General features: G+C 43.9%; 1 protein-coding gene across 1 annotated transcript in view; it reads left to right on the top strand.

Annotated features, from left to right (window-relative positions):
• Nucleotides 1-10,401, top strand: part of KIZ (kizuna centrosomal protein) — a 45,177-nt gene extending 34,776 nt beyond the window's left edge. The window contains exons 11-13 of the mRNA XM_010296972.1: nucleotides 315-420; nucleotides 8,460-8,503; nucleotides 10,298-10,401. Of these exons, the coding sequence (XP_010295274.1) occupies nucleotides 315-420; nucleotides 8,460-8,503; nucleotides 10,298-10,401 (254 nt within the window). The remainder of the gene's footprint in view (nucleotides 1-314; nucleotides 421-8,459; nucleotides 8,504-10,297) is intronic.
• Nucleotides 10,402-11,753: the final 1,352 nt, after the last annotated feature.

Below are 11,753 nucleotides of genomic sequence, written 5' to 3'. Positions count from 1 at the left end.
TTTCCCTAAAATGAGGCAAGATGTGCAAAAATTTCACTATTCACAAGAAATCATCATCAGATAACTTAACTGATAGCAAGGGAGTTTTCTTGTCTTTTTAACTGATTTCCACCTTGCTGTGAGCAGACGACCTTGAGGCAGATACCACAACTGTGTGGTGCGCGCTCCTCCCTAGACTTTGTCATCAAACCAAGAGCGTGGCCATTACGTGCATCCATTTAAAAAATAAGTGTGTTGCTGCTGGGGACTGCACACTGTTGTAAGGTCCAGCCATTGTTGTTTGAAAATTTATATTGCATGTTTTTACTTAACAGGTTGGGATAGTGGCGATGGTAGTTCCAAAGCAAAAATAAGTGCAAGCCAAGAAATGCATTCAGAATCTAGTTCTTCATCGAATGAAAGAAGTCCTCCCTTCTCAAGGTAAAGTTGTTAAATCCTTTAACATCTGAAATGCTTCTGTAGAATGAGAAATGCTGACAGAAAATGACTGAGGCTCAGATTTTTTTTTTTTTTTGCTTGGTCTAGGGTTAAGGTTTGTATGTATCTTTTTCTAAGAGAAGATCTTAAACTTTGGTACACCTTAGAAAATATTTGTGCCAAAGCCAAGTATTGTTTTGCAGCTGTTGTTGTCTCATTTTAAGACTCAATTGACATCTCAGTGAACCACAAATTAGCGTGTACAGCTGCTCTCAGTAGGGCTGCTCAGGGGCCAGACAATGGGAGTTGTCAGGAGAGAGGCAGACATAAAACATAAAGTCTTCAAGAAATAAAGTGGTGGGTTTCTTCTCCATGTATCCAAGATGTAAACTAGCTGTAACTGGATAACGCTTTTCATGGTCTCAGGGTTTGGGGGGGTTATATTTGATACTGGGGTATTTATAACATGCCTTTCTTCCTTTCAAACTGAGTATGCTTAACAGCCTTACGTGTACCTAAAGGATGCAGTTTGTTCTTTTAGTTGTTGCTCTTGTTATAAAAGAAAAAATTAAAATGTTGGTTTGTGGGTTTGGTTTGTGGGTTTTTTTTAAACCGCAGCAGTTCCCCTCGGGTCCCTGAGCAGGTCTGTTGGATGTCCCCTGCACTCTTCATTGGCATGTTACGCTAATCGAACAGCAGCAATCAAATTAGTGGTGAAGAAGCAGCAGAAAATAGGATAGAACACAGCCATCTCATGAAATATTGGCTGGGCTTTAGATCCTTATCTGCTCTTATTAGAACAGCCCAGCAAGTGGGTGCTGCTGCTACACCGCTCCTGCTCTGAAAACCGCCATCAATAGCACTCAGGAAGAGACTTTAAAGCATTTTGATAAATTTTTAACTCCTCCTGTTTATATGACATCACTATCTTTCTGTAACTTTTTCATGCTGTTATTGATTAGGTCAGTTTTGATAACAGACACAATTCCAATTTTGAGTGTTGTTCTGCATTTTGTATTAAAATCACAGTATTTCTGTGATTTTTAAGTACAATAAATAAAGACAAGCCATAATGCAATATTGATGAATGACACTCGTGCTTTTCTTTAGGATTAATTCTTACAGTCTTATGCTCAAACTTTTTTTTTTAATTTTTAAATTTTCTGGAACTGAGAATGATGTTCCCAATAGTACTGCCTAATGCTATGAAAGACAAGGGTGCTCTTACATAGGAATTTTTAAATCTTAAATTTTAGTTGTTCACTGAAACCCACGACAGCAGGAAGGGAAGGATCGGGCCCTGATGAGCTTGCTTACAGGATCACTGCTATGAGTCTGAATAAAATATGTATAGTTTAAAATGAACTATTTTTTATTTTAAAAAAGTCTCCAAGTTTATTTCCGCTTGGATGTTGCACCGCTTCCTAATAATGTGTTTGGTGACTTCTGCATTTTTCAGATGCTGTTCATATGGTGTACGGGTTTTTGCCGATTATTTTTTTTTCTAATTCTTACTTGCGATAGATTTTTAAATCTACTAAAAATCTAGATTTTTATTTTGTTTATTTTAGATTTAAATAGATTTTTAAATCTATTGCGATAGATTTTTTAAATCTTCGCTCTGCCCTGTAATTCCATGCCTTTCAGCACAGAAGTAAGCGCACTTCACGCGCTGATACATGATGCTGCTTTTAGAATAAAAAGTCTCTTACAATGGCTTAAAGTTAGCTTTTCTAAATGAGTCAAAAATAACGCAGCTTTCTATCCACAAAGCTTATTAACAGCCCTTGCTTTTGGATACTTGGCGTCCACTCTGCAAAGACGGAGAGCGGCAGAAGCAGAGAGGAAGAGGGAGAAACAGAAGGGCGGCCGGGCGCTTGTTTGCGGCCAGGATGCAGTGCAGTTTCTTCGCCGCTCGCATTTAAGCGCTCCACTTACCGCAGTCACTTCTCGGGCTTTATTGCTTTTACAAGTGGTCTCGAAACCCACTACTTGAGAATAAACATAACCATGTAGCACCGCTGTGGTACTTTTTATAAATTCTTCTTTGCTCCGTTTTGTCACGGAGCTGATGAGTGACCTCGCAAAAGACCCTGCTGGACCTAAATAAAAAAAAGGCTTCCTCTGATGTCCTCCAGACAATAATTATGATGTGCCAGTTAAGCCCAAACTACAGCTGAGGGATTTTACTTTAAAGCAGAGGCTCGGGCGCAAAAATGCATTTATAGCTCTTTGTCTGGCACCTCATTATGTGTGGGCCTGATTCATTAAGTAATTGGTTTGCAGTTGTTTACATGAGTATTAAGGCTTTCTATTCAGCAGCCTTTGAGAGATACATTGTGCAAATGTTGCATGTTATGAATGCCGAATGAGGGGCAGGGGACCGGTCCTATTGGCTAAACACTGCGCTCTGTTGAAAAGCCAGAGAAAGAGATTGGGTGCTGCTTTGCATAGCAATGACTTTCTTAATAAGCTTTACAGATTAATACACACAAGCTATAAAAGATGCAAAGAGATACTCTTAGCACATTTATACATGCTCATTTCACTATTATGGTACTGGAGACGGGAAGAATTGAGGGCTTTCATATTCGGTTTTTCAGTACGCGTCTTCAGTGCATGAGACTTAATAGAATCCGATGTTTATTGTATTATAAATCATGGGGAAGTAGGCAGATCTGCAACAGTTTATTATTAAAGATTCTTTCAATGTAAATCTTTTTCTGCCATTGTATTTCCTACAGCAAAATCATTTTGTGGTTGAGTGGGGATGAAAGGCATAATGTACGAAGGAGTGAGTCTTAATAGGAAGCTGCTCTCCGAGTAAAGACCACTTGTTCCCTTTTGTTCGGAGGTGCATGCCAGAGCTTCCTCTCCTCCTGCAAATAGCATCCCACTCTACCTTTATCTATAAAGCTACTTTTTCCCGGCTTCCTTGACTTTACTGAGGGAGTAGTTGCAGGCAGAGAGGTGCAACCTGCGTCTGAAGAGTTAGTGTTTTGCAGCGGGAAGGAGCATGTTAAATTACACAATTACTTGGAGGGAAAGGTATCAGAAGTCAGGACTGTATCTCTGGCGACGTGTGTGGCATTTCGTGGTCCTGTAGCGATGGATGCAGCCAGTGGAGGTCACTAGCTTTCTGGGCAATTCTGAATTTTGGATGCAAGCAGTTTTATTTTTCTTTGACTTGTTTGCGCTGTCTCATTTCCTAATAATCTGGAGATTAAAGATGCATTATTGACTGAGAACCAGATAACAATTTTAATTTGCCAGCACATAAACACGGTGTAAAGTATTTTCAACTTCGATTAATCTGTCCTCCGGAAGTAATCCGGGCTGGCCTCTGAAGGCTGGTTTTTTTGTTTTAGTGGTTTGTTGGGGTTTTTTAAGTCGAAAGCTGCCTTTACCAAACACAGATGTAATGATATGCAAATAAAAGTTGGCAGACTATAATTCATCCTCTTAATTATCCTCGGGGGTGATGTTTAACACCGAGCCCGCTGCTCAGGCTGGCCATCGGGGGGCACTCCGGCTCTGCGCATCCCCCTGCAGCCCCCCCTTCGAAACCAGGCCCGACTTCGCGTAGCTGATGCGGGGGGAACCACCGGGTTCTGGCCGGGACACTGAGGAGAGGTGCCAAAGGTTTGGGGTGTTCAGGAGATGCACTTCCTAGGAAAGTGAGAGAAATGCTGGCGGACCAGTGTGTTTCCAGACTCCTGAGGCGCTCCCACACGAGAGCACAAACGTGGTGGTTTTAGAGTTCTGCCGTACTTTCTGTTACCAAACTGCTTCTGTCAGAAGCCGACTGTAAATTCAAGCACGTTTTTCTGTTACAAGTATTTCTGCGTCTCCTAAATCTTAACACCTAGCTGCTGCAGAAATAGTAGCGTTGCAGCAGTGATGCTCTACGTGTATCGGCGGGGAATGCTTTGTGGGCAGAGGCGACAGCATCCATCTAAACATGTTGCCTTTGTAGTACAGAGCAAATGGAGTTTATTTTTGCAGCGATGTCCTGTGCTCTTCCGACACGGTTTCACCGCAGCGCTGTGATGCAGTCTTTGTGTTAGCGGTTGCTCTAGGCAATAATAATTTTTTTTTTCAGCGTGGCATACCTAAACAGCGACCGGTCTTACATGTAGCTCTATACAGATCTTTGTGTCCTAAAATAAAGGTCATCCTATTTGCAGTGTAATTACTGAAATTCAATATTATCACTGCAGTTCTGGTGTAATGAATGGATTTGTTAGTTTATGCCAGCTTTCCAGGGCAGGGAATACTTCTGCGGTGCCCAATTTCTAGGAAACGATCAGCAGAAAATGACAGAGCCGTCGGGCTTCAGCCGGAGCTGGCAGAAAGCGTATGATCACGGGGGATGCCCAGCGGAGCCTGCCACACCGGGGGCGCTGCCGCTAAGCAGCCAGGCTCGTTCGCTGCCAAGAGGCTTTTAGGTGTTTTCAAAAAATGATGTTTAAAGCTGGATCTCCAGCTCCTGCATCCTGAGGTACTGCTGGGGAGAAGCTTCATCGCTTCCCTCACAAGGGTTAATAAGCGCTACCCTGCGAAAAAGCAAGGCTCGGTTTGTTTTCCGTGGTGTGCCGCCTCAGCAACGCGCGTGCAGGACGGAGGCGCGCGGGCTTCCAGCCTCTGACAAGCCGAGCCGAAGCATCAGTGCTCCTGAGGCCGCTGTGCCCTGTGTCCTGTTCGCATTTCTGATAGAACTTGGCACTTGGGTGGTGTTTTTTTCCTCTGGGTGCTTGGGTGGTTTGTGTAGGTGTGAGGTTTTTTCCCCTTGATATTTGGGGAAAAGTTTTCTTTGTGCCTCTTTTTTTTTTCCCCTTGGTTTTTTTTTTTTTGGCAAGTGTGTGTCCCTTTTTTTTTTTTTTACCCCCTCCCTTGGTGCTTGACACTGAAAGACAGAGGTTCAACAGGTGGTTTAGCAAAAGGCAAACATTTTCTGCTGTTTTTCAGTGAGCTACCTCTGTTAACTTGGTTCTTGTTGGTCTGCTATTTTGCTCTTAATATTAATTTTCTTTATGGAGAAAAAAATATTTTCCTAGAGCTTTTTCATTTCTTCTTCTTGCAGCATCTTCAATACAAAAAGCCTGTTTCATCAGAGTAAAGGAGAGATTAAAAGGCTCTTTGAAGTTAAACTGGTTTGGGTTTTTTTTCTTTGTTACAGCCTAGGTTCAGTTTGGAATTATTTTAGGGAAGAAGCAAATGCATAAATGGGTATCGAAGGGTCACCACGGGGGATTAGTCGATGCAATGGAACTGGCTTTACTTCATTTATACTCCTAAAATTTCTCTGCAGAGGTCTGTGTGGTTATTGTGTGCTCAGTGTACCAGATGATAACTTTCATCATCAAATCTGCTGATTTCTGAATACGAATGTTTTGCAATGTAGAGACCGTCTTGCATCTTATCAGCCTCGACTAACACTTCAGACGTAAGTCGGGAATTTTATTCCCTGTTACAAAGCTATCTTGCAGCATTTTCCAGGCTTGGCTTGGCGGAGCTGTGATTTCCAATCTGGCCTTTCTGAAGTCCCAGCTCCGTTTTCCCCTGTCCCCCCAGGCGTCTCTCTGTGTGCCAACCGCTTTCATGCCTAGCCTCTGCCGACACCCTCTTCCCCACCTCTCTCTTTGTTGACTGCTGGGTCACACTAAGGCCCAGCTCCCGGGGTGCAGCGCTACGGCTCTCTGCTGTTCTCGGAGCGAATCCCATTCTACGGGTGGTGGAGTAGCCCCAGGAGAATGAACCCCAACACATGGATGGTTTTGGGTAGAAAACAAACATCTGTCTGTCCCCTTCTCCTGTCCACACTGACCTTTTTCTGCTTGAGAACCAGGGGTAGAAGGAGGAAGGATTCCACACCTTCCTGCAGCCATGGTGGTCTTTGTCCAGCACAACTTCTCTGTGGGAATGCTGGCCTTCAGCCGGACCTGGAGCACCTCATGGTGCTTTCAGTTGTGCAAGAGGACCGAGCCACCCGAGACCTGGGCAGTCCAGCACCCCGCTGGTGGCTGTGCGTGGTGGTCCTTGGCATGGCAGAGGCTCTGGGCCCCAGTGACCGACCCTCTTGCATTTTGATCGGGGCTTCATCTGCGGAGAGAAGCAGAGCAAAGCATCACTTCTGGGGACCTCGTAGTGTGGCTGAATAAGGAAACCCCATACGCCTCCCCTCCTGGCAGCGGGGACGCAGCAGCAGGCAGTGGAGGCGGTAGCTGCCAGCTGCCTGATCTTGTTTTACTGAACTACTTGAAGATAAAATGGCTTTTGTGCAGTCTGCCACAGAAGTCGCCTCTCAATCTGTAGCTCGGCAACAAGTGGTTTCTCGCTCGACACCTGGGGGAAGAACGATGCAGCCGCTGGAGTTGCATCCTCTTGAGCGTGTTTTTACGGGCTAAGCCTGGGATATGTGGAGCACCTCCTGCGAAATGCTGAGGGTCACGAAATCGCACCAAAGCGAGCAAGAGTTAAGGGCGTTCGGCGTAGTGCAGGACTCAACCCAGAGGCTCCGAATTAAAATACTTGGAAACGCTGCTGAGTAACTGGATTTGAACTAGAAGTTGAAGCGTAATGCAGCGTAGGGTTTGACTCTGAATAAAATGGAAAAGTGTTTGGATGGCATGCTAACAAAATGTCAGATAAACATTTGAAGGCTAACATTCTAAAGTTTTTTACTTAAAGAAATAATAGGTTAATAATTAGTTATGTCACTTAATACTCAACTAGTACTGTTACTTGTTACTAGTACTTAAGCCTCAGTTGTATCTTGGTTGAACGTTAGCAATGTTCAGTATTTCATTTCTGGAATTTTTTGTGTATCTGTAAAGAGGGATGATTTGTGCTAACAGCATTCACAGCATGACTTAGTATGAGCTTTCCCTTATTTACAAGGCAAAGTTATGTAACATAGGTAGCTGTAGTGCAATGAAACTTCCCCCTGCTTTAAGCTTAGCTTTCCAGCTGCAATCACAAATTCTTACAGAGTGCAGTGCTACAAGACAAGCAATGAATCATCTCTGGTGGGGTTTTTTTTTTCTTTTTTGGTATCTCCTTCACAAATGCTTCCATAATAGTAGTTAGAATATTTTTAACTCCCCACTTTAAGCAATTATGTATCAGCTGCCATGTCTTTACATGAAATGCAGCAGCATATTGTATGAAATTTTTGACAGCTGATTGAGTTCTGTTTTGACTGCGGCAACAGCTTCAAATTGCAGCTTGACATTTGCTTGCATTTCACTAGTTTGCACAGCAACGTCACAAATATTTCCGATTTGATCTTCCTTGTTAAAATCAGCTGAAGCTTTATTTTTAGAGCTTATTGCAGGGTTGTTAATATACCAGTTAATTCTCCTACATCATTGGCCCATGTGATTATTTCACAGCACCAACACAATACACACGCTACACACAAAAGATCAAAATGATTCCAGCTTGTTTGAGAGATTCAAAAGGGCCTGTGATGCTCTAGACACAAGAGCAGTCATTTAACAGAACAGAGATGCAACTGCATATACATCAAGGTAGATCAAAGGCAGCTGGAGATCGCACATTTACATAGGGATGTGGACGATGCTATGGGAACCCAGCAGCCAGGCTGGAGGAGTACGCTGGCAGGAAGGGGAAAAAGGAAGTTCAGTGAGCATCAGTGGGGGGTGCTTTTATTTTTGTTTGGGTTTTTTCTTTACTTGCTTTGCATTATCTCAAAGGCTGCAAAAGACAGACAGAGCTCTGCTCCTTTGTACCCTTAATTCACTACTGGTGTAAATCGGAGCCATTACCAAGGAATAACTCCAGTTCACGCTGCCTGAACATCTGGACTGGTGCCCCTGCTGCATGTTAATTTCTCCACCTTTTAAAGACATAAAGGTGAAGAAATCCTTGATAAAATAGTTATTTTTTTAAAAGGTAGTTATAAAAGTTACTCATGTTTTTTTAAACCATCTCACAGATTTTTTTTCTTTTAAAGTCGACTTACATTCTTTTAATTTTGTGACATTGTGCTGATTATTTGAAATCTTTCTCTTTTACAGGACTGAAACCAGGAAGGGAATGGTAACTGCTATAAAATCCAAAGGTAAGAAGCAAATGTTACACTACTTACAATCGATGTCTTTCTAAGTGTTATTTACGTTGTAGAATACCTCCAAGAACAACATCATGGAACTGTATAAAACACGAGCATGAGGTGGGAAAGCATGGAATTTCTCTGTCTCAGCACAGGAGCCAGCAAATAGCTGATGATGACAAATTCTGGACCAGAGAGGACGTGTTTTGTAGTGCAGGTGCTGTGAAAGGAGTAGTGATCTTTGCTTCAGGGTTTAAATCAAACAGTAGCAAATAGCAGGTAGGAGAACACCTAGAGAAGGAAAAACCTGATTTCGTGATCTTCCTTTTGAAATATGGGTTGCAGGAGTGAGTGGGCAGCAGCACAGGTGTTTGCAGGCACAGCAAGGTGCCTGCACACCCACCCGGGTGCATCCGGAACCATTTTTTTCCGTGAGCAAGCAGGCTTGCTTTTAAATTGCCGTTTGGGCCCCACATATTCTCATTCTTCCCTGAATTTTGTTTTTCTCTTTTAACCACCATAAGGGCCACTGGTGTCAGAAGTCGCCTCTCGCGGAGCCTCCCGTAAGCAGAGTCGGTGCTGGGAGCAGGGAGCTCTTTGCCTGGAGCTCAGCATTAGGCTATGAATGGTACAGAACATGTTTCAGAGGCGTGGCATCTGAGCTGATTTAAGGGTGCTGTAAACAATGGCTGCTGTGGTGCCACTTGAAAGGTGCGCTCACATTCCCAGCCCGTTTCCTTCTATGCTGGGAAGTTTCATTTTTTGGAGCCATCCAGCGTGTTCAGCCTCTTCCCAGGGGTTCAGCGTGGGAGAGAGCACAGGGTGCAGCCGTCGCTGCTGCAATGCTCCCAGCCAAGCGCAGACCTGCAGTCCAGGGGGTCAGGGATATAGGATGAAAGATGCAGCTGCTGCGTTTGTAGATAAGATGTTTATATAGCTTGTGCCATCAAAAGCACTGAAGATGTTAACAGTGCCTCAGTCGAACATGAGCTGAAATTTCTGTCTGAGGGATGACAGCCTGAATCCCCATTTCTGAGTCTTAGGTCTTGTTTGGGACATCGTGGCCATTGCACCGGCTCTGGACAAACAGCAGCCCTCTGAAAATGGTTACGAACAGGCAGACAGCACTGCTCCAACAATGACCGTGGGTTTGACTTACGCTTCCCCATCTGCCATGCTTTTCACTCTTTTTTTGGCAGGTCAGACAAATTTAAGTATTGAGTAATCTCTCAGGCACCCCGAATTTAAATGGCATTCTGTTTATTTCAGTGAAATTGTTTGCTAATTCCCAGAGCTGTTTGTTAAAGCCATGCAGTTCTTTGAAGTCAATCTTGCCTGTATTTGATCCTATCTCAAAGTGCTGATTTTTCATTTGTGACATCATTGCCATTTTTATGCCAACTCTGTGATGTCATGGTCCAACTGTGACTTCACCGCAGGGTCAAGTAGAGGGAGAAAGTGGAACATAATAGACAAAGCTATAATTCAGATAGCAGCTGGTCAAGTAAATTGCTTGGAGTGGACACGTTCTCCCAAGCTACCTTGAGGAACAATGAAGTGGGACCTCTGAATGAGCCCACTGTTTGGCCACAGCAGCTCCGTTACCAGAGACCACGACGGGCTGACAGCATGCCATGTCAGAAAGGCACACCTAGCTTTTGCAGTCTTCAAAACCCTGACCTTCTCCGTAAGCCATGCTGTCTAGCTGCCTCCGGAGCACTGTAAAGTGATGGTGTCTGTGACATGAATTACATAAACATGGAAAAGATTTGATAATTATTTTTCTTTTCTCCTCACCCTTAGCTTTCTGGGGCGAATCTGACGACAGCAGCTCCGAGATTGAGGCTGCTTTGCGCCCACAAACTCACAGCACAGAAGCAGACGAATTCGATGACTTCTATGATTAAGATTCCCCCACTTGCTTTTGGGAAGAAATAAACAATATCATCTTGTACATGCTGAGGGCACTGCTTTCTGAAGTGCAGCTCATCACTTCATAGCCAAAGAAAATTTAAATAGAAAATAAATATTACTCAGTACTATACACAGCCTCCTTGTACGTGTGCTTTCTCTTAACTGCTGAGTGTTTCCCTTATCTGACCACAATCCGCCCCATGAGACTGAGCCTTTTTGCGGTATATTTGTCTTGGGGAATAAATGAAGATGTGTCCCGAGATCTCCACTTGCCCTGAGCTGCTTGCACAGCACTTGTCTCCGAGCATTATCACCTCAGAGGGTGGGGGCTGTCTGTAAAACAACCTCCTCCTCAGGGAGGGAGCTGGGTGCCTCCGCACAGCATCCTGTTTCCCTGTTACTGGGGCTGGGAGCTGGCTGGCCGCAGCCCCCTGCTCACAGCGAGCATCTCCTGCTGGGTGCCAGCAGGAAAGGAGCAGGACGTGAGCGGGTGACAGGTAACCAGCCCCTCCTGGGCAGCAGCGATGAAGAGGCCGTCGCAGGCGAGGAGTGCATCAGTAGCATTCTGGAGCTGGCAGCAGTGTTCGGTGACCACATCGGCCTCGCCTCCGTTTCGCTGGAAGCTGCTCAGTAGTGTCACTTCCTCCGACCAGCCTGGCCACTGCTTTTGTTGCACTGTGAATGCAAAGACCGGCCTCTTCTGATGCTTGTATGTGTGCTAGTGTTTTGACTGCAGAGCTAGATGTGGTTTTGAAAAAAGAAAGCGAGCATTCTGGGTATGCATACATATGCTACTCAGGGTGGGCTGGCATGTTTGATCTTTATCTTCTGCAACAGATCAAGAAGAAGAAATGCATAAAATGTACATTTCTAATTCAGCACATTTTGGAATAGAGCTGCATTTACATGTGGCAAGCCGCAGTGATTTTCTGCTTTCACTTGCTTTGTAAAATCCATGCTGGTGTTGCTGTTACGGACATCACAGTAATTGGATGACTCTAGGAGCTTCATGCATTTTTAATTTTCTTCTTTTAATTCCTTTTATCTAAAATTAAGTTCATTAAACATGAGATTTTCTTTCGAAGGGAGAAACCAGGGGACATATTAAAAAAAAAAATCTGTTCATAATTACAATAAGTTCAAAAGCAAAAAACAGCACCCCAATTAAACTCTGCTGCAAAGCAGTACTGCGTCTTTGAATACAGGCACCAATCTTTGGGCCCAGTCCATCAAAACCAATTTTAAAATGGTAACAATATTCAATTTAATAAAAAGAGTATGTACTGTGAGACAAGCTTGAGAATATGAAATAAAGGCTCACAGAAGCCTTGAAAATGAGGAGAAA

This window comes from Phaethon lepturus, unplaced genomic scaffold (genome assembly GCF_000687285.1).
Source record: "Phaethon lepturus isolate BGI_N335 unplaced genomic scaffold, ASM68728v1 scaffold41181, whole genome shotgun sequence".
Taxonomy (NCBI): domain Eukaryota; kingdom Metazoa; phylum Chordata; class Aves; order Phaethontiformes; family Phaethontidae; genus Phaethon; species Phaethon lepturus.
Note: the sequence above shows the minus strand (reverse complement) of the source record. Positions and strands in the feature narration are given on the sequence as shown.